This window comes from Crocuta crocuta, unplaced genomic scaffold (assembly GCF_008692635.1).
Source record: "Crocuta crocuta isolate KB4526 unplaced genomic scaffold, BGI_CrCroc_1.0 scaffold343, whole genome shotgun sequence".
In the NCBI taxonomy this organism is placed as follows: domain Eukaryota; kingdom Metazoa; phylum Chordata; class Mammalia; order Carnivora; family Hyaenidae; genus Crocuta; species Crocuta crocuta.
In genome coordinates, this window is record NW_027532679.1 from 266,870 (window position 1) to 289,638 (window position 22,769).

At 49.5% G+C, this 22,769-nt stretch overlaps 1 protein-coding gene across 1 annotated transcript in view; it reads left to right on the forward strand.

Moving 5' to 3' along the window:
* GALNT10 (polypeptide N-acetylgalactosaminyltransferase 10) overlaps nt 1–22,769 on the forward strand; it is a 225,972-nt gene that overhangs the window by 183,335 nt on the left and 19,868 nt on the right. Inside the window, exons 6-8 of the mRNA XM_077780793.1 lie at nt 377–562; nt 4,661–4,844; nt 10,613–10,730. Of these exons, the coding sequence (XP_077636919.1) occupies nt 377–562; nt 4,661–4,844; nt 10,613–10,730 (488 nt within the window). The remainder of the gene's footprint in view (nt 1–376; nt 563–4,660; nt 4,845–10,612; nt 10,731–22,769) is intronic.

Here is a 22,769-nt window from a genome sequence, read left to right on the forward strand (position 1 = left end):
GGTGAGCCCCACCAAAGTGTGATGGACTGAAGATGGGAGGGGCAGTTTCACAAAGAAAAATCAGAATATTATTTCTAGAAAATGAGGGAATAGGTCTCAGCATAAACCATGACTGCCCACACCCTCATGCAAATGATCTCTGTGTGTTCCAGGTCTGGCACTATCCCTGGACTTCTCTGAGCTTCAGAGTCCAGCATGCAAGTGGTGGTCCCTGCCCTTCTTGGCCATATCTGAAAGGTCCCATGAGGCATTGTGTAGGAAAGCTGTGTCTAAGCTATAAAATACAGTGCACACATAAGGGAGCAGTCACGAGAGTGATTACTAAACAGCTGTTCTAACCCATCTGTCCCTCTGTCTTCTTCTATCTCTCTCACAGAACACCTGAAGAAGCCACTTGAAGACTACATGGCCCTCTTCCCCAGTGTGAGGATTCTTCGAACCAAGAAACGGGAAGGGCTAATAAGGACCCGGATGCTGGGGGCCTCTGCAGCAACCGGGGATGTCATCACATTCTTAGACTCACACTGTGAAGCCAATGTCAACTGGCTCCCCCCCTTGCTCGGTAAGCAACCCTCCCAAGGCAAGGTAGGCCCCAGCCTTCTGCAGGGGTCATCCACAAGGGTTCTCTTGACTGCTTGAGATGCTGCCAGCCAATGCCAGGTGCCACGAGGGATTCAGGACTGCTCAGAGACCTTCATTTTACAGAGAAGGAAGCTGAGAGAGGAAGTGACTTGCCCAAAGTCATACAGCAGCATACTAATGTCTAGTTGTATGATTGTCTCCTCCAGATTAGTTGAAATTTTATTGGAAAGCCAGTCAAGGCTCTCTACTGTAGGAGCTACATTGTGGAGGGACATTAGCCTAGCAACTTAGAAGTGTTAGCATTCAGTGCCCTGCTACCGAGCCAGGAAAGTTGTAAACGTTATCTCCAGTCCTCACAAAACCATGCCAGGTCAAAACTGTCCCCATTCTCATAGTAGAAGAAACCAGGTTTGGAGATACTGAGTGACTCAATATTGTTCCCTTGGGTCACAAGTGTCAAAGTCACCATCTCTGGCCCCAAAGTCTGTCTACTCTCAGAACTCACACTACCTCCCTAAATTCATTTCCTCTCTGGAGAGTTTCCAACAGCTATCAGGAAAGGGCTGTGGACAGGGCAGCGTGATCCAGGCATCATCCAGCACAGCCACATGGACAGAAGGGAGATGAGGATTGGATGCTGGGCAGTGAGGTGCCTCATAGCTGGCTGAAGAAGCAGGTCTAAATTCTGCAGAGTTCAGATTTGTGGAAGGCGATGAGCTGGTGCTAACAGGCGGACATCAAAGAGGAAATGTCCCCCTTAATGGGACATTAAGCCTGGGAATCAGGTGAGGGACAGGCCAGAGACAGATTGGAGAATAGTTATCAATCCAGGGAGAAAAATAAAACTCACAAATGAGTAGGTACGCTCTCTGTAACAGAAAGCTCAGGAAGCAAAGAAGACTGTAGTTCATGGCCAGAATGAGCCTATGGCAGAATCACCTGGAAGACTCACTAAAATAGAAAGTGCTGACCCCACCCCAGGGTTTGATTGAAGAGGTCTGGGGTAGGGCCTGAGCAGCTGCATTTTTTTTTTTAATATTTTATTTATTTTTGAGAGAGAGAGAGAGACAGCATGAGCAGGGAAGGGTCAGAGAGAGAGAGAGACACAGAATCCAAAGCAGGCCCCAGCCTCTGAACTAGCTGTCAGCACAGAGCCCGATGTGGGGCTCGAACCCACGAACCGTGAGATCATGACCTAAGCTGAAGTCAGACGCTTAACCGACTGAGCCACCCAGGCGCCCCTGAGCAGCTGCATTTCTAACCAGCTAACCTGGTGCCAGCTGCTGATCCAGGGACCACACTTGGAGGAGCACTGGTTGGGCCATCAGGCAGAGCTGAGAACAGAAAGCAAAACCTGCACGGCTTAATCAGATAATCCAGCACATTCATTCTCTAACACAGATCAGCATGGAACTTCAGTATTAGATTATACTCTTCTGACCCCAAGGGTCCAGGATCCTGCTGGGTTAGGAAAAGGATATAACCTACACTTTCTGGTAAACTCTTTATCTAATTAAACCAAGAGATCTCTGTATCTGCCTCTCATTACTAAAAAAGAAAAAGAGAGAAAAAAGTGTGACCATAAATCACCTAATTTATAGTGCTGAGGAAACAACCCATTTGTTGGGTCATTCAGTGACTCATAAAGAGAATGAAGTGGTGGGGCAGGAAGCTGAGCTTGGAGTCTAAATAACCCTTAACTCTGTTTCTATGGAAATATATGAGCGTAATTTTCATAATCTGCAGAATACATGGAGGAAACATTCTCCCTCTTTTTATTTTTTATTTTTCCAATAGGAATGTGAACCAATGGTATAGATGTAAACGTCTGTCCCTGTTAATATGAGCAGCCGACAGAGTGCATCAGGGCTTTTGTCTCTAAACCGTTAACACCTCCATGCACAGCTCTCTCTGCCTTCTGGGGAGATGAGGCATTCCTGAGCCTGAGAAGGATTCAGCCTCCCAAAGGAAAGCCACTCTTGATCCTCATTGCTGCCACTGCCATCACCACCACCACCACCACCACCATCATCATCATCATCATCATCATCATCATCATCATCATCATCATGGCTCTGCTAGTCCGTTAGCTTTTGAGGCCACAGCCACATTTGAATTTGACAGTTATGTGGGAATGCAGACAGGCCAGACATTATTATCCACATAGAACAAATGAGAAAACTAAAGAGCAAAGAGAATGAGGGAAATGCTGAGCTTCTGAGCTTCTTTCAGCAATCCTGCTCACAGCAATGTCCGCGCAGCACTAATGAGATGTGTGAATGTGCGAGAGGCTGGGCTAAGCACCTGGGCCCCACTGTCCCACTTGGTCTTCACAGGAACCCCACAAGACAGGTGCTGTTTTCCTTCATTTTGTCGGCAAGGAAGCTAAGTTTCGGAGGCATCAGATAACCTTTGTCAAGGTTATACTGCTTGTGGGTGACAAAACCAGGGTTGGGACCTGAGCAATCTGTCCCCAGGTGAGTGCAGCACCCTGGAATGCTGGCTCTCTGATGCTAAGCCTTGACCCCTCCCACCTCCCATTTTCAGCCAGCGTGCCGCAGGCCCAGAGCCTCTCCAGAAGTGAGATCCCCTGCATGGCCATGAATAATTTGGAAGGGAGGCACCTCTCTAGATCTTTCCCTGGAGAAGTTTCTTCGACTTCATTAGGAATCCCTAGGGAGCCTGTTTGCAAGGCAGATGCAGGCTCCACCCCCAGAGATTCTGATTCAGTGCACCTGGGGCAGGTGTTTTTTAAATACATCATGGGTATATCGAGCCCTGGTAGCCCAGAGGACACACTGCTGAAAGCAGCCCTTCTCAGGCTTTGTTAAAACTATGTGCCACAGTTAGAAATACATTGGACATCTCAATCCAATATGCAGATACACACCCATGCAATATAACGGAAACCCGTTTCTTGAAAAAATACTTTTTCTTATCAGGTGGAATGCACCCTGACACTCAGTATTCTTTTTTGGTTCATTACACACACACACACACACACACACACTCAATCAATTTAATGACCCATCTATGAATTGTGTCTTGCAATTTAGAAAAGGGCAAAAATGCTGCTCTCTCTCAGAAGAAAAAAGTACTTGATGAAGCCTGAGCCCGCCCCAGGCAGCTCCCAGCCTACACTGGCCCTACCAGACTTTACATTCCCAGCCTTGAACTGGACTGCTGGCCCAAGCAGCCAGGCACCCCAACACAGACCACTTGCCCATCTATCACTGGCACCCCCAAGCTGCAGCCACAGCTTCTTGGCAGAAGGAACACTGAAGAACAGAGCAAACCAAAGCTTAAAATTCTGGTTGGTAGGGTGGGCAGAGTGCATTTTACAGAATCAGCTTCTCCCTGGCTTAAAGGGGACCATAAAATGCCATCTGGCTAGGGACTGCCCTTGCCATCTTGAATCACCTACCCTGTAGCATTCCTGCAGGGCAAAGGGCTGCCAGGCCTTGCTCGCACATCAGTCATGAGGAGCTCATGGGATAGTCCATGCCCTCCTCAGTAGTTCTGACTGTTGGAAAAAGCGAGCTGAACTCTCTTGCAAGGAGGGCCATTTGTTCACTGACCATAGCTGGGAAGTTTTGAGTACCTGTGAGGGGTGAGTGCTGGGGTGCCTGGCTACTTCAGGCCGGGAGTCAAGTTTAGGACCCAGAATGCAGAGCCTGACAAGGCCAGAGCAGGAGCCCTCTCAGAAGGAAATTAACCTCTCTTTCTGCAACAGTGCTGACCATTACAGGCAACCGTGCTGGACACCCCTAACCACCGTTGGATCCAGTACTCATAGCAGCCCGTGGTGCTGAGACTCTTCTCCCCATTTCACAGAGGAGAACACCAGGGCTCAGAAACATTATTTATGTAGCTCGGGGGAACAGGCCTGGGATGGGAGCCCTGGTCCATCTTTCTTAAAGCCTGCACTCTCCCTTGCTCTTGGGATTCTCAAACTCGAGTGTTCAGAGCAATCACTCAGGGAACACATTAAGAATGCGAGCAAGGTGCAGAGCAGGGTCGTGGACGTAGCTGCTCCCCCCATCCTGCGTCCCTAATGGGCATCTCTTGGCTTCTTCAGACCGCATCGCCCGGAACCGCAAGACCATTGTGTGCCCAATGATTGATGTGATCGACCACGATGACTTTCGGTATGAAACACAGGCCGGGGATGCCATGCGGGGCGCCTTTGACTGGGAGATGTACTATAAGCGGATCCCAATACCTCCAGAACTGCAGAAAGCTGACCCAAGCGACCCATTTGAGTAAGTACGAGTGACCTTGGCTGGTCCCAGTGGCTAACCTAGTGACCCCTTGCCAACACACCCAACTTGGGACTGCCATCTTCCCCTAAAATGCCAGTGCAGGGGAACCTGGACAAACGTTCCCTACCAGAAGCACAGCCCCTCCCAGCATGTCACAGTGCTCAGCTCAGGGACATCCCAGCTGGCCACCTCTGTGCAGAGGGACTGCCAGCGGGGGGTGAACAGGGTTGCTGTCTCCCTCAAGCCTAGCACCCAGTCGTCAGCAAGACCAGCATCACCACCACCACCACTTACGAACACTTTCTAGAGGCCACGCACAGTGCTGAGCATATTACATGCTGATCCTTTTTAACCCCCAACAGCCATATGTAGTAAAAATTATTATCCATATTTCCCACATGAGGACATCAAGGCTCTAGGAGGTTAAGCAACTTTTCCAGGTCTCACAACTATGAAGCGGTAAAGGCTGGACGCACGTGCAGGTCTGTCCTCTCCTGGCGCCAGTGTCTCGGCATTCAGTTAGGCCCTCTTGGAAGTGTTACGAAATAGCAGCCTGTCCCACGGTCAGTGTGGGATGGACCCGAAACATCCTAGAATGTGAAAGCTGGGGGGACCTACAGGTAATGGACTCCAGTCCCTGGCAGATGGGGAGACCGTAGCCCCAGGACAAGGGGGAGCTAACTTACACAGTGAGTCGATGGCCAGCCCAGAATCAGAGCCCATGTCTCTGGTGCCCCTCCTGTGCTGCCCTGTGAGCCATTCTGGCCCCCTTCCTTGAGCTGTGGAAAGACCTTTGGGTACAAAGCCAAAGTCCAGCCTTCTGCTGTATTAGTTTCCTAATTATGAATTACTCAAAATTCACTGACTTATTAAAACAACACAGATTTATTCTCTTAAAGTTCTTGAGGTCAGAAGTCTGAAAAGGAGTCTAACTGAGCTAAAGGCATGGTGTAGGGCAGGCTCTAGGGAAGTCTGTTGGCTTGTTCTTTCCAGCTTCTAGAGGCTGCCCACATTCTTTGGCTCGTGGCTCCTTTCTCCATCTTCAAAAAAAAATTTTTTTTTTCAAGTATTCATTTTTTTGAGAGAGAGGGAGAAACAGAAAGACAGAGAGACAGAGCGTGAGAGGGGGAGGGGCAAAGAGAGGGAGACACAGAATCCAAAGCAGGCTCCACCTGAGTTATTAGCACAGAGCCTGACGTAGGGCTCAAACTTAGGAACTGCGAATTCACAACGTGAGCCAAAGTGGGACGTTTAACCGAGACACCCAGGTGTCCCACTTTCTCTGTCTTCAAAGCCAGCAGCCTAACATGTCCAAGTCTCCCTCTCCTTCCTTCCGCCATCACTCCCCCTCCTCCTTCCACCTCCTCTCCCCCAACTGTGTCCACGGCTCCTGCTTTCATCATCACATCTCCTTCTGTAACCCTGACCCTCCTGCCTCCTTCTTTCACGTGTGAGGACCCCTGTGAGTACACTGGGCCCACTGGGACAATCTCCCTATCTCAGATCCTTCACTTAATTGTAAGTGTAAGGTGACATATTCCCAAGTTCCAGGAATTAGGCATTGGCTTCTTTGAGGGGGCTTGGTTACCATACCTCCCTAACCACAGTTTAACCCCAGTGAACTCCAGCTCCCCTGTGCCTCACACTCCCCCACTGAGAAGGGTGTTCCTGAGGGGAGCCCCTACTGCTATGGGCCCAAGGGAGGGCTCCGAGGGAGGAAGAGGCCATACTTGGTGGCAAGGGAGTAGCATGAGCTGAGAGCAGAGGGCATGGGTGGAGCCCCATTCCTCTTGAGCAGGTCAGACGTTTGTGTTCTTATCCTGACCTCCGGTATCCTAAACGTGGTCAACCACTGCTATTGGAACCCAAGACCACATCATTCAGGCAGCACCCTCCGTATGCCCAAGGCAATTCCCAGTTGCCTCGAGTTCTTGGAGAGTAACACTAATAAGAGGAGTAACTAACATCTGAGCTGAGCAGTCACAGCTGACATTACTGCACCCGATCCTCAAAACAGCACCCCAGGGTGTAGGTAGAATTCTCCACCTTTGACTGACACAGACCCTGTGGCTCAGAGAGGACATGAGACTCGCCCAAGATGACACATGGCAGAGGCTGAGGTCAAAATGGGTTACTGCAGAAAACAGAATTTTCAGGGTAACCAGAACCCCTTTCGGTTTGGACCAGTACCATACGCTGACTCATGGGCCTAACATTTGAAATGTGTATTAAGGATGGGTCTTGGCACATTCATCTTCCTCATTGCAAGATGAGGAGAGGCTCAGTCCAGGTCATGTGGCTGCTTAGTAGCAGAGGCCCCAGTAGGTCCCCTCCACCCCACCTTCTGGGGCCTCAGTCGTCTCACCTGGATATTGAAGGCGTTGGACCTGCCCTGGAGCAGTGGCTCTCAACCCTGGCCGCACATTGGCATCACCTGGGGAGTTTGTAAAAACAAACAAACAAAACCCACCAGGCCAGTCCCCACCCCCACCCCAAGACCAGTCACACCAGAGTCTGGGATGGGTTCTAAGCATCAAAGTTCTTTAAAGCCCCCCCCCAGTGATGCTAATGTGTGGCCTCGGTTGAGAGCCACTGGTCTAGATGCTTCCCGAGGGACTCTCCATCCTTCTATCTTCTGATTCTTTCCAAAGGTATCTTTTCTGTACTGTACTTGGACAAAACCCGGGAGAGAGACCACTGAAAAAATCGTGGTCATCTTCTGCACACCGCTCCACGGTGCCAGCACAGAGCAGTCTGCAGGCCCAGGGCGATAGAATGGTATTTGAAGGACACGGGCTTGGGTGGCAGATCCCGGCTGGAACCACAGCTCATCCACTTACTAACCGCATGCCCTTGAGTAGACTATGTAGCTTTTCTGAATTTCAAGTTTCTCCATCTGAAAAGGGGTCTAGTAGAGCTTTGTGAGAGCTGGAGATGATGTCGGTAAAGTGAGTGGTAGACACTAGATGCTCAGAACTGTGTTATTGTTCTTTTTTTTGTTTTTTAATTTTTTAAAATTTATCTCTGAGAGAGAGAGAGAGAGAGAGACAGCATAAGCAGGGGAGGGTCAGAGAGAGAGAGGGAGATACAGAATCTGAAACAGGCTCCAGGCTCTGAGCTGGCTGTCAGCACAGAACCTGATGCGGCACTCGAACCCACGAACGGAGAGATCATGACCTGAGCTGAGTCAGATGCTTAACCGACTGAGCCACCCAGGCGCCCCGAACTGTGTTATTGTTCTTGCTGAACACAGCAGAAAATAGACCGGGCTGGAGGAGAGGCCTCCCTCTCGAGGCCAGCCTCAAGCATCCAAAATACCTTAAGGCTCATCTTCTCCCTGTTCCGCCATGCCTTGGTCCTTGCCCCTGGCTTCCACCCAGGCTGATTTCCGCATTCAGAGTATTGGGTTTGGTTTCCCATGAAGCACTGGTCCAGAAACACTGTCTGCCTCTCTGAGCAGTGTATTTGTGCCTCCAGCCAAAAATCTTCAGAAAAGAAAGGAAAGTTGATACTAGACACCATACTTTTCATAGTACTGGGTACTTTCAGAAATGTAACAGGAATGTGAGCTAAGAATTGTAGCTGCATGTTCATTGCATAGATGGGGGACGGGCTTGGAGATGTTAAATCAGCACTGCCCCATAGCAATATCATGGGAGCCACATAAATACTTCTAAATTTTTTAGTGGCCACGTAGAAAAGGTAAAGAGAAGCAGGGAAGATTCATTTTTATAATATACTCTGTTTAACCCAGTATATCTAAAAATAGTCTCATTTTAACATGTAACCAACACTTTGATATTATTTTTTTAAGACTTTATGTTTACGTAATCTCTACACCCAGCGCAGGGCTCAAACTCTCAACCCCGAGATCAAGAGTCACACGCCCTACCAGGTGAGCCAGCCAGGCACCCCTGAAATGATTAATGAAACCTTTTCTATTATTTTGTTCACATTAAGACTTGGAAATCAGTGTGTACCTTACACTCCCGGCACATCTCAATTCAGAGCAGCAGTTCCAGCTGTTCAGTGGCCCCATATGGCCCTTGGCTGCTACGGCGGGTGACAAGGGGTTCAGTGGTTAAACACCTGATCTCATATCACACCAAAGGTAAAGGAGAGCGGGAGTGACAGTTTCCCATCCCTGTTCTCCTGTCCTTTTCACTCATTACCTCCCTCTCCACGGTTCCTGCCTGGTAGGAGGCAGAGTTCTGTGGTCCTGAGGAGTGTGAGCTCTGGCATAGATTAGAGACAAGTCCTGCTTAGTAGCTGTGAAGCCTTGAGCAAGTTACCTACCTGTCTGCACTCCAGTTCACACATGCATTAATGGGATAATAAGGATGGGGCCCACCTCGTGATGTCAGCGCAGGATGTAGTCATTTTATTAAAACATCAGTCCAGCAACCACCTGCCACATTCAAGCCCTCAGTGAATATTCAAGGGGATCTTCTTTTAAAGGAGCCCCTCCCATGCTGTCAAGGGTCATCAGCTACAAGAAGCTTGGGAGGCAGGTGGGTCAGCTAAGTTCTTTTTAAATTAGCCCAGTTCCCATGAGCCTGGAGTTCCCAGGGCCAGGAGGTGGCCTGGAGTTTACTGCTGGAATGTTATTTGGCTTGAGGGTCTGGAGTTTTCCAGTGGAGCCAGATGAGGTCAAGGACACAGCCACTCTGCAAGATTTTCACTCAGCGAATACCGGCGGCCCCTCTTAGGAGCCAGTCCTGTGTGAGGCACCAGGGAGGACTCAGGCAGGCTGCAGCGCGCCACCCCTGCCCTGGGGCCTGGCATGATGCTACGCTGACTTGTCCCCCATGGTGCGCCTCGATTTATCATCTCTGTGCCCTTTTCCTGTGGTTTTCCCCTCCGGTCCAGGGTACCTTCCTCTCCCTTCATTGCTCACTTGTCCAAACAAAACCCACCTCCCCCAGCACCCTTCCCCTGGCTCTTGACCCAGCCTACCTCCTCATCCCCAAAACCTGGCCGCAGACACTGCCTTCTTTCATGTTCCCGTAGTGCTGTCTATACCTCCCAGGGGCCCTCGTTATACCTCACCTGTCTTCCGGATCCTTCTGTCCTCAGGTGGCTGCCCTGTCACACTAGCATCCCCCAAACTCCCAGGCCAGCTCCCATCTACCTGCACATCCTTCCAGCATCTCCTGCTCAGCTGGCCCTCGCTGAGTAATGAGACAGTGAAGGTGCGGAATTCATCTTAGCCCACTTTAACTGAAAGAGCAGAGGCTGTGTCTTCTTCAGCAAAGTCGTGTCCAGTGCTGGGCTGCCTGAGGGACTCTCATCTAAGGAAGCCTGTTTGAAAACATGCATTCCTAGACTGCATCCCGCAGGGACTGCTTCCTAGGTCTGGGGTAGGGCCCAGCAAACTGCGTGTTTTGTCATCTCTCTAAGAGATTCTACTGTGCAGACAGGCTCGGAGGCACCTGATTCAGTCCATTTAACCTGTGGGAGGACTGGAGATGCATAGACCATTTAGCTGCCAGGCACACGTTACTGTGATTTCCTCTCACAAGTAACCGTGGAAAGGAGCTCCGGAGCCGTTTGGCTAAAATGTACTATTTAAAGAAGGGAAGTCGTGGAGTGGAAGAAGACAGCCTGGGCCCTCACTTGGAAGGGCGTTGGATTCCCTGTTAGACGCATAGGCTGTGCCCTTGGGGCGGCGTGCAGCACCTTCCCCGGGGGACCCGCAGTGTCAGCGTGCACTCAGAGCCTGCAGCCGGGACGTTTTGTCTTCACACCACACTCTTCTTCCCTGACAGGTCTCCCGTGATGGCCGGTGGACTGTTCGCTGTGGATCGGAAATGGTTCTGGGAGTTGGGTGGGTACGACCCAGGCCTGGAGATCTGGGGAGGGGAGCAGTATGAAATCTCATTCAAGGTGAGCCTGCTCTTCGTAAGCCCCCTTCTCTTTGCCACACCCCCTTGGCTTTCTGAGCCTGGAAAGACTGGATGCTCAGGGTTCAGCAGTCTCTGCTCCTCAGGTGACACGTCAGGGGCTGTGGGCCACTCCTTCCTGCGTGTGTACAGTGAAGGTGGGGTGTTTCCATAGTCTGCTAAAGACTGGCCTTAACCGCAGCTCTGACTGCCATTTACCTTAACATTGTCCCCTTCTTAGGATGGCAGTGTTAGAATAAGACAGGTCTTGCTTCCAGCAAACCAGCAGTGGGGAAGAGAAGCTGCGGTGAGCAGGACACACAGGCCTGGAGGGGTGCTGCGCTCCGGGAATGGCCCCTGGCCTCGCAGATTCCCACTTATCCTTAGTAGGTCCTGGCCACCCCTCTCAAATTCCCTTTCTCTGCATCCACCACTGCTGCAGTTTGCCATAGAGACCAGTGGTCGGGAGCTCAAGTTGTGGAGTCAGAGGAGCATGGGTTCAAATCTCAGCTCCACCTCTCAGGAGCTGTGTGATTTGGGGCAAGTCAGATTAGCTTTCTTTCCTCGTCTGAAATAAGGGAATAATAATACTACCTACCTTACAGAGCTATTGCAAAGATTAAATGAGATAGTATCTTAGAAGTGCTTCACATGCCACCTGGAGACACAGCCAGCAATTAAAAATGGGTAGAAATTATTCAAGATCCAGTGAATAAATATTTACTCGATCGGACCAGCCCATGTGCTGTAGAAGCTTGCTGACAATGGTAGTAGAGGACATGGCGGTTACTAGTTAGCCACCCACACTTCAGGGGCCACTTTCTCCCCTTCACTTTCCATATTGGTCTCAGGTGAAGAACAGAGGCTAGGTCCCTCTGAGGGGAGGATTAGGCTTATCCTGTGCCCTTACATCCGGCCAGGGCCTGCCTCTGCATCCCTAGGACCCCTGGAAGGGAATACCCCCAGCCCACGAGGGATGGCCAGTGGCACCACTATTGGGCTGAGCCCTGCGAATACACAACCCTGTGATGCCCCCGGAATTGGACATCAGCTTTTTAGGCAGGACTCCACTGTCTCACACAGTGGTTGAGACTTCGGTGCTGGGGTCAGATCCAGGCTCTACCACTTCCAACAGACTGTGTGATCTCAGACGAGGAAGGCTCATCTCACTGAGCCTTGGTTCCTGCTTCCACAAAATGAGCTTAATGACACTTGAATCCTCACAGGATTGTTCGGAGGATTAAATGCACCCGTGATGGTTGGGTGCTTCTTAACAACATCCTAAAGATTATTTTCATTATCAACATCATTACTGTCACCATGTACACCGCTGGTTGAGCAGTTCAGAACTAGGGAACATAAATTCTTGATTAGCAAGAAAAGAACAACCTGGACTTCTACCAAAACATTGTTTTGGTTTGAAGGGTGGTCTGTGTCTATTTTACCTCCAGAGTTCTGAAGCTGTCTCCCATAAGGGGACCAGCCCCTACTTAACGAACACTCATGTCCAGGGTTGGCGTTCATTTAATGGCAATGGCGGCCCAGGCACCAACCAGTCAGAGTGGATACCAGCTGCAAACAAGTGTGCGTCCGCTCTGGTCCACCACAGCTGAATTTGAGCCCTGCTCGGAGCTGACTGGACACTGCTCCAAGCCCTTCACATGTGTTGTCTTTAATCCCCCAGCAGCCCTAGCAGAGCAGTGTCATCATCAGAGCATCTCACAGGAAGGCAAGTGGGGCTCAGCCCAGGGCCCCACCCGGAAGTAACCAGGACCTGACCCCGGGGGTGTCTGACTGCAGATGCTCTGCTCTGACCTGCCATGATTCCTAGGCCCCTGTAGGGACCGAAGAGAGCACTAGAGAGGAAAACCAGCCTGAGAAGTTGGCAGCAGTCTTTCCCCCTTCTTCTGTTTTTGCCTCCTCCTGGGGTTGTTCTTAATTTACTGGGATATTCTACAGTCTCTCAGTGAAGTGGGTTAGTGACCGTCTAAGTGAGAAGCAGCGAATAGGTTCTTCTCCCAGCCATCTGTGATCTGCTCTCAGATAGGGGCTTCCCAGCGCTGTGCTGATATGTATTCCGAAGCTGCATCCAAGCTGATCAGAACGAGTGGTGACTGATGAGTGATGTCTGCCACGGGTGCAGGTCTGGCGAGTGATGGCACAAATGTCATTTATTGGGTATCCGTAGCCCGTGCAGTCTAGCTTTCCAAATGTCACATCCTTATGGGTACAGTGAAATCACACACAAGGAATCAAAGGACTTTTAACTTCACAATTTGTCAATACAGCAGTCGAACAAACTTGATTTGTCAAGTTTTCTGCCAAGTGCATCCCCAGAAATGGCCACACCTGTGTTCTGAGTGCTCACCAGAATGTAAATTTCAGTAGGGTAGGATTATTTGTGTGTTTCACCCATTACTGTGTCCCAGGTACCGAAAGGATTGCCTGACATGGAGGGGGCACTTAATACATACGTGTTGGTGTGTCACTCAGAGCAGGTGTATCGCTGGCCAGAAACCATCCTCCGTGGTCAAGAAGTCCCCCTTCAGAAATGCCCTCTGTGGAGAATAGTGAACAGAGAAGGATTTGCACAAAGGAATTCCTAAACCCAAAATGATTTCATTCTGTGTGTTTCAAAGACCCATCTAATGATGCTCATCAGGCAATTACAGCAGAACAAATGGCATTTTTCTCCACACAGTTTATTTACAAAAGACTTGGTAATGAAGCCATATTGGAAATCTCTCATCCGGGAGGGGGGAGGAGGCTGGCTCCGGTTTCCATTTGCTCCAATTAATGTCCTTCACTCTCGAGGGGAAAGGGCTCTGTGTATTGAGGAGGCTCCCAGGTCTGGAAGGGAGACCTTCCTCAGTTTTCTCTGTCCTGGCTTTGAGAGCATGAGTTCCCAGAGCCTGTGGCAGTCCATCTGCCAGTGCATTGTCCCCGAGCCCCTGTGGAAGGCCTGCCCACAGTGCAGAGGAGACAGGCAAGCCCATTCATCTGCCAGAGAGGCCTCCCCGAAATGCAGGTGTTCCATTTCAGCCAGAAAGGGGCATTTTCAAAGGGCCGTATTCCTTCTGCTTAATCTCTGCTAAGACCCCTTTTCTTCCTGGTGATGGAGAAGAGAGACTGGTCTGAAAGGTCTGAGTGCATTTTCAGAAATTAAGATAAATTGATATGGGCTATCAGGACTGATGAATTAGTAATTTGGCGCCAATTCCAGACTAGTCCATCTATCCTGATGGGAAAGCCCTAGAAAAGGTGTTCTAAAGGCTCTGAAATTTCTGGAAGAGTCATTGATTTTTTTTTTCCACTCTCTCTCTCAGCCAGGAAAGATTTTGTTTCCAAAAGGCACAGTCACACCATCGTAGTCCTCCTGCTTAGTGGTTAGAACCTTCCCAGTTCTAGTGGCCAGTTAAATCTTTAACTCCAGAGCCTGCCTGTACCTGCCTCTGTGAACTGACCCCTGCTCATCTCTCTGCCCTCCATCTCTTACCACATTGCATTAGTCTGCACTCTAGGTTACAGATGCCCAAAATTCTAGTCAATCTGATTTAAGCAAAAAATCAGAATCAATTGGCTCACACAGTTGAAATTCCAGGGCAGATCCAGAGACTAACTCATCTCATTCAGTCTCTATCTCTCTCGTCCCTTGGCTCTGCTTTCATCTAGGTTGGCTTCCTGCTCACGGCTTTCTCTCTGTGGACCCAGCATCCCACTGGAGAGAGAGTTCATCTTTCCCATCATTCCTGTAGAAGTCCCCAAGTTGAGTCTCACTGGCCTGCTCATTCCTTGCCCATCCCTGAGCAATGTCCTGATTGGTCAGCTGCAGTCACATGCCCATCCAGACAGAAAGTGGAGATGAGCTGGTTCCCCAAATGAAAGCCCAGTCATTGTATCCAGAAGAATGAATGTGGGGCAGGGCAGACCACAGAAATCTACACAGCCATACGGAGCTGTTCACAAGCCCCAGGCTCATGTGTCAGGTCATCTTTGGAAGCAGGCACTGTTCACTCCTCTTGAAATGCCTTTCCTTAGTCTGGCTAGCCCACACTCAGCCTTACCTGAGCTGTGTGTGCTAACAAGGCTCCACCCCAACATTACTCCTGGCTTGGCTCTGAATTCCTCATGTTGACATGCACCAGGGGGTGGCCTGTCTTCCCCCACTGGCCTCTGAGCTCCCTGGAGGCCATCTTTTTACCCAGTGGCCCATAGTAGATGTTTTAAATAACTGTTAGTTTATCAGAAATTTATCAATTTCTGTCTGATAAAACTTCCTTTGCCCTGCTCTTCCTTTGCCCTGCTCTTCCCAGACTTACATCACCACCTTTTGGTAGTGGTGGTGTGGTGGGAAGAGTACTCAGTGAGAAGGCAGGGCACTGGCTTCTTATCTTGGCTTTCGATTAATCTATCCATCCATCTGGGGATCCTAGACCAATTGCTTGACCTCTTTGGCCCTCACATCCCAGGAAGTGCTGATATAGCTTTTCTACTTGCCCCATGAGATCAGATCAAATAAGATGCTGTGGGGAAAGTCCTTTGACTTACACAGGTGTAAGGGTGGTTTGGATTAGAGGTAGTAGCAGTAGAATGAGCCAGAAAGGGAACTGCACAGTGTCCTTGGGAGGCCAGGGTTAGGACATCTTCATCTCTCAGATCCAGGAGAAGGAGTTTTCATAGGACAACATGGTGAGCTGGCAGGAGAAAGGCAGGCCTTGCAATGTTATAAGTGGATACCTCTTGTTAATGGCAATTTGGCTAACTCTGTTACGTACCAAAGCAAGCACATTCTTTAACTCAAAATTCCACACCCAGGAGTTTATCCAAGAGAGACAGCTGCCAAGATGAGCAGAGATTTGGAGGGAAGTTATTTGTTGAGGCCTTACTTACAAAAGCGGAAGATTGACAAGACCCAAATATATGTCCTTAGGGAATAAGTAAGAGCACATCTAAACAATGGAATATTATGTAAAAAGAATTAGATGCCTCCAAAATTAAGTTTAAACAGAAATGAAAAATAGTATCAGGGCGCCTGGGTGGCTCAGTCTATTGAGTGTCTGTTGATTTCAACTCAGGTCATGATCTCAGGGTTCATGGGCTCGAGTCCCATGTCGGGCTCTGTGCTGATGGCGCAGAGAGCCTGCTTGAGATTCTCTCTCTCCATCTCTACCCCTCTGCTGCCCGTGCTCTATCTCTATCTCTGAAAGAAAGAAAGAAAGAAAGAAAGAAAGAAAGAAAGAAAGAAAGAAAGAAAGAAAGAAAGGAAGAAAGGAAGAAAGGAAGAAAGGAAGGAAGGAAAGGAAAGAAGGGAGGGAGGGAGGAAGGAAAAATAGTATATATATAATATGGTCTCATGTTTTGTGTTTAAAAATATGATGAAGGCAAACCGACAAAGAAAAGCCCTGACAGTATCCTTCTAGTGGCTGCTATTCACTGGTCATTCACACCAGTAATATGTGAGGCTCTGCACGGCACCCTACGTGCACTGTCATTTAATTTTCATGAGACACCCAAGGCAGTGCTCTCACTTTCTCCATGTTGTAGATGAGGAAACTGAGGCTTGGGTTAAATCATTTCCACAAAATCACACAACTGGAGCAGGGATTTCAGACCTAGCCTGTGCTCTGACCCACTGCACCATGAAAGTGTCCTGCCCCTTGTGGCATGGGGGGCTAGAGGGCTCCATACCGCAGCTGCCCCCTTTTACTGTTTCTGTAACAATGAATATGTGCATCATAGGTACATATCACTTCTATAAGAAGGGGAAAATGAAGTGTTTTTGTTTTTTTTTTTAACTAAGAAGGTAAAATGGCTTCTCAGCCCTTCCAGCACCCCCTCACCATACACATCCCAGTGCTGTGTTTGGGCCGTTTGCAAGTTCAGGCATGAGAGTCCTCCCCAAGGCAGGCTTCCAGAGAAGGGAGTGACAGCAAGGAGACCGCAGGGAAGGACTGAGCACACCTCTGCAGGGTGGGCCTGAGAAGGCAGTGGCTCCTTCCTTGGAGGGTGAGAGGAGCCAGCCTGAGGGTCCCATGGGGCAGGTCCATGTGAGCAAGGGTGTCATGGAATTCCACATGAGGGGGCAAGGGACAGTCTTGTTCCACGAAGGAAACCCATCCCACATGAGCAGCAGGTGTCACGGTCCCTGGGTTTGCTTTGTTTGATGTAGCTATCAAAGCCCAACCCAGTCCCAGGCTGCAGACTTGGGGCTGATTTTAAAAAAGAAAACTCTCAGGCTTCCCTTCTGTAAAACTCACAGCATCATCAGGAGGAGTAAATGAAATAGTATGAAAAAAAGGCAGGAGCATGCCAGAAACCGGGTAGAGGTGATACTCTGACCTGGTGCCCTTAGTGGTTCACTGACTGGGCCAGGGTCCCTTGGCTAGAAGGTGGCAGTGCCGGAGCTAAATCCCAGATGTCCTGACTCTAAACTCATTCTACCCAGCAGGAGAGGTGGAGAAAAGTTGGGCCCAGCCTAGAGAGAAGGCCTTGTTATGGGCAGGGTCCAGTCAGCAGCAGCCCCAAGGGGAGTTCTATTGCTACACAGGAGGGAGAAATGATATCCAGAGGCCAGCCCAGGGGGCAGAAGGTGATCCAGGGCTACCATCCAAGGACCTGCATGTCAACACCTTCCCATCACTTTCCCCTCCCACAGACTCAGACTAGCTGCAGAGTTGCTGAGGGGAACCTGGTGCTAACTCTGTCCTTTGCTGGGCTAGCCGAGGATGCTGGGAGCGTGCTCTGCCACATGCAGCATTTTCCTCCCAGGTACAGGTGCCCAGCCTTTCCAAGAGCTGCCCGCTGGGAGCTGGGAAGGCATTCTGCTCATGACTCTCAGCAAGCCCTTTGAAATTCCATGAATATCTCTGTCTGTAGGGGCCTGCGTCTCCCATCATTCCTCCAGGAAGGTGGCTCAAAGGCCCAAGGGTCGTCTGTCATCCATGGCTCCCCAGCCAGCACACACCTGTCTCCATGCCTCGATCTTTCATTACCAGAAATGGCAATAATAATTTCTTCAGAGTTCTGTTCTAATAACTAAATGGCATGAAACATTCATTTGGCCTAGCGCCAGGCAAAAAGGAGGCACTCAGTAAGTGGTAGCTGTTCTGATCAGAACCCTCATGTTAGAACAAAATTGGATTAAGTTCATGGCCTTCAGAATCAAACCTCCTGTGTTCTGGTGCAGGCTTGATTAGCTGGTTGCTGTGTGACCTTGAGGAAGTGGCCTAATCTCTCTGGACTTAACTTCATAGCTGTAAAATGGAGATAGAATAATCCTTATTTCATAGCGTGGGTGTAAACCTAATGTTAGTCAAACCGTCTTAGAACCTTAGCTCATTGCTTGGCATGTAATAAATGATCAATAAACAGTAGCTGTTAATGTCGGCATTGTTGTGGTTGATGCGGTCGGACTGCAGTTGCAGGAAGACAGGCGTGGAAAGAGCTTTGAGGCTGACAGGACAGAGCCCGAAGACCTTGGCTCCAGGCCCAGCTTTGGAATGAACTCTCAGTGAGACCTTGAACGCCTCACTTGCCCTTTCTGCTGGGCCTTCTCATCTGCAAGGGCACTAAGAACCCCAAACTCACAGGGCTGTCTGTGAACTAGCCAGTGCCATTATCCTCAGAGGGGTTGTCACTATTCCAGTACGTACTGGTCCTCAAAGTTGTGGTCCTCAGCCTTTTCAGCACCATCTGAGAACTTGTTAGAAATGCAGAGTCTCAAGCTCCACCCCAGACCTGCTGATTCAGACACCCTAGGGGTGGGGCCCTAGCAGTCTGTATTTTAACAAGCTTTCCAGGTGATTCTGATGCTCACTAGTGTAAAAATTACGGCTGTAATGAGTGCGTGGGATCTTGTGCAGAGAGCGTGCTCAGGCTTGGCCATGGAAGGACAGAGAAATGGGTAGCCTGCTTGGCCGGTTGGTCAGCACATCCCAGCACCTTCCCCCAGTTACATCATTGGGTCCGTGCGTCCACCCTTTACAGCGAGTTTCTATTCCATGTCTTCCGACAGGGTTTTAGAGCATCGCTGCCCAAAGACTAGGCCACGTGTGAATGAATGAGTGAACGAATGAATGAATGAGTGAATGTTGTATGGGCTGCGTTATTGATGGGAAGAGAAGGACTGCACCCAACAGAGCAGAAAAGCAAATGCACATCAGCTGATTCCAGCAGCGTCCACAACTTGAGCCCAGGGGATGTGGAGAGGGCCACAGGTGACCAAAAGAACAGATGGCACACAGCCTTAGTTGCAAGCCAGGGGTGCCCATTTGTTCTTTAGGCAATACAGGTACTGACAGGGGTCTTAGCAGGAGGCCATAATAGGGTCTGGACCAGGTTTTAGAAAGATCAAACCAGGAAGGTACAGTCTGCCTGGAGGTCTGGGGATCCCAGCCCCAGATTCCACGCTGGGCTCTGCCATTTATGAGCTGAGGGACCTTGGGGGAAGTCACTTTATCTCACGAGGCCTCAGCTTCCTCACACGTAAAAGGTATGATAGCACCTGCCTCACTGGGTGGTTATGAAAGTGCTCTGTCCCAAGTAGGAGTCAAACCCCAGGGAAACTGCAGTCTGAATGAATTCATTTATTAGTTTAAGAAATAAAACCCTAATGTAAGGTAACCACCTTCCATTTTGGGGGGCCAACTTGTCTATAAACACCTAAGGATATAGAATTAGTCAGACATTTCATGTATTCATTTAGATACACATATGCTTCAAACTATATTATATAAAATAACATTAACCTAGAAGTAAACTCAAATGGTTTTTATTTTATTTAAATTTTAGTTAGTTAACACACACTGCAATATTGGTTTTAGGAGTAGAATTCAGTGATTCCTCAGTTGCCTCTGATACCCAGTGCCCATCACCCACTGAGTCCATCCCCCACCCACCTGTCTCCATCAGCCCTTAGTCTGTTCTCTATCATTAAATGGCTCTTGTGGTTTGTTTCCCTCTCTCCTTTCCCTGCCTTCCCATATGTTTGTCTGTTTTGTTTCTTAAGTTCCACACATGAGTGACATATGGTATTTGTCTTTCTCTGATTGACTTAAGTTTCTTAGCGTAATAACCTCTAGCTCCATCCACATCACTGCAAATGGCAAGATTTCATTCTTTTTGATCACTGAGTAATATTCCACTGTACGTGTGTGTGTGTGTGTGTGTGTGTGTGTGTGTGTACACTACATCTTCTTATCCATTTATTAGTTGATGGACATTTCAGCTCTCTCCATTGCTTGCCCTTTGTTGATCATGCTGCTATAAACATCAGGGTGCATGTACCCCTTTAAACCTGTATTTCAGGTGGTTTTTAAAGTAAAATTATTCTTTTCCTACTCTTCACCAGCTGCATCCAGTAACCATTATAAACATCTAAAACTAGCATGAGTGAAAAAAATAAATAAATAAATAAAACTAGCATGAGTGAGGTCCTTTCACGCTGGTCCCCAAAACAGTATCTTGTTCAAAACAAACTAATGTATTCAAAGTAATGTGAACTTCTGGAAGACATGGATATAACCCATTTCTTCCTCTCTGAGGGGAACTCCATGGCCTGCGTCTGATGCCTCCCGGCTGCCATGTGTCCAGATAACACTGTACGGATTGCTGCGGCCGTCTGTGCTTCAGAATTACATCATTCCAGTCCCATCACAACCCTAGCAGGCAGACATGGTAATTCATCCCCCATTTTGGAGATGGGGAAACTGAGGCTTTCAGACTCACAAAGCTTGCTGAAGATCCTGGATTAAACCTCAGTTCTTACTCCAGAACCAAGCTCGTAACAGCAACCCTATGTAACTTCTAAGCACACAGATAATGCACAATAATTGGTGGCAATTATTATCATGTTATTTCCCCCAAGTGCAACTAAATAGGGCTTGAATTCCACAGGGGTCCTCAGCCCAGATCCCAAGAGCAAAAGAAGTGTTGTCTTCCCCTGGCCGTCAGCAGGTAGGATGGCCGCCCATGCCTGGTGGTTCCGAGGTAGCCATGTCCTTGACAGAGAGGTTTTGCCAGGGCCCCTGCTCGCTCATGTTTTCCTTAAAGGGTGGGCCCTTCTGCCACAGTCTCTCTGGGTCCCCGAATGTCTTCCTGATGCACATCACCACTTGTTTCTTCCCTCCTCGGTTTAGGAGATAAGAGCAAGTAATTGTCTTTTATAGACACTGTAATGAAGCCTGTCATCACACAAAAGAAGTTTGCTAATAAAATAAATCAAAGCAGCAATGAAAATGAATAGGGAGCAAGCTTTTACAATTAGATTTGTACTTGCCTGGTGGCATGGTGCTTCCACGAGAAGTGAGACGGCTGTTCTGCAGGGGAGAAAGGCGCTCAGAAACGAGATGATGGGCAAACTCCTCAAGGTAGAGGAACACAGTGCCCAGGGCAGGCACCTGTGTCCCCTGTGGGCTTGGAGGCTGGCAAGGGGCCGGACAGAGAGGGAGGGAGGGAAGCCGACAGAGAGGGGTTGCAGATACATCATCTCGGTGGTCTGTGTGTGTCCCCAGCCAAATGTGATCTGGCTTCGACTACCGCAGCTCCCCTTCTCTTTGCCATCAGCTGGACTCTTTCCCCGCCCATGTGTTTCCTGGGGGAGAGAATACCCTGGGGCACCCAGACCCCATGTGGTGCCCCATGAGTGTGCCCCAGCCCTGCCTGGCCCTGTCGTTCTCATGGTCAGTTACAGGTTCTGCCACCAAATCAAGTAGAAAAACTACTTCATGGGGCACCCGGGTGGCTCAGTTAGTTAAGTGTCCAACTTTGGCTCAGGTCATGATATCATGGTTTGTGGGTTCGAGCCCCATTGTCCGGCTCTGTGCTGACAGCTCAGAGCCTGAAGCCTGCTTTGTATTCCATGTCTCACTCTCTCTCTATCCCTCCCCCGCTCATGCTCTGTCTCTCTCTTTCTCTCTCTCAAAAATGAATGATTACCATTTAGGAAATCAGGCTGTAGGATAAAAAACATGATGGTGTTGGGCAAAAGAGCAAATGCTGTATAATTTCAACATGGTGGTATTTCTCATTCTTGTGCAAACAGAAATGACAAACGCAGTCAAGTTTGGTACAGTCACGCATTAAGCGAAGGGCTTTTCATGATTGTCTCATGCCCTCAGCAGCCTTATAAGTTATTAGTGACCTGCTATGCCCAGGTCACAGACAAGGAGACTGCGGCTCCCCAGGTGAATGCCTTGTGCCAGGTCACACAGCCGCACCAAGTGGCACTGGGAATGGAGAGTGGCGTGTGCTCATAACTCCTATGCTGTGATCGTCATGGGTCTTGTGTGGCTCTTGCCTCAGCTGTGAAGGAAGGTGGGAGAGGACCCTAAAGGTGCACAGGTGGGCAACCTGGGCAATGAGCAGAACCATGGGACCTGGGATCCAAGACCACCACCTCTGGCCACCCAGTGTGAGTCATGACACCATTCTGTGCCTCCGGCTTTTGTCATATTCCCAGAGGTAGAGTCCCCTCCAGTCTTGGGATCCAGCCAGATACCTCTTCAGGCTGTTCAGGTGCTCGCAGAGGACTCAGGAGTTGGCAGCAGCTTTAGCTGAACAGGTTATCTGTCTCTAAAGGCAGTTCCCATTCTAAGCTGGCTGGCAGCAAAGGGCAGGGAGGCTGAGGAGTAAACCCATCGTCTGAAGCCAAGACTTCTGGGCTCCAGACGTCCTGGGAATCTGCGGGTGGTTTGGATGCCTCAAACCTCTCAGCAGATCAAGGTCACCCTGGTCCCTCAGGAACCTTCAGGCTAGTGGCCAGCACGGTCAGGGCCAAAGAAACCAGAGGTCACAGCAAAGAGAAGGATTTGGAGATTGATCGTTGCCTACATAAAGGACAGTTCTCTGCCAGGCAGAGCTGGAGACACAACCTTGTTAGCTAATTCGAGTTTAATATAGAGTCAGGGGAGCTGGACGCCAGCCTAGTCAACTGCCCAGGAGACCGTCAGAAATAGAGCGGGGTAAGGTGTCCCCCATCTGCTCCGCGCCAGTCTACCTCCCGAAAGGCAGGGGCGGCCCAGCAGCAAGCTGGGCGATACCCTCC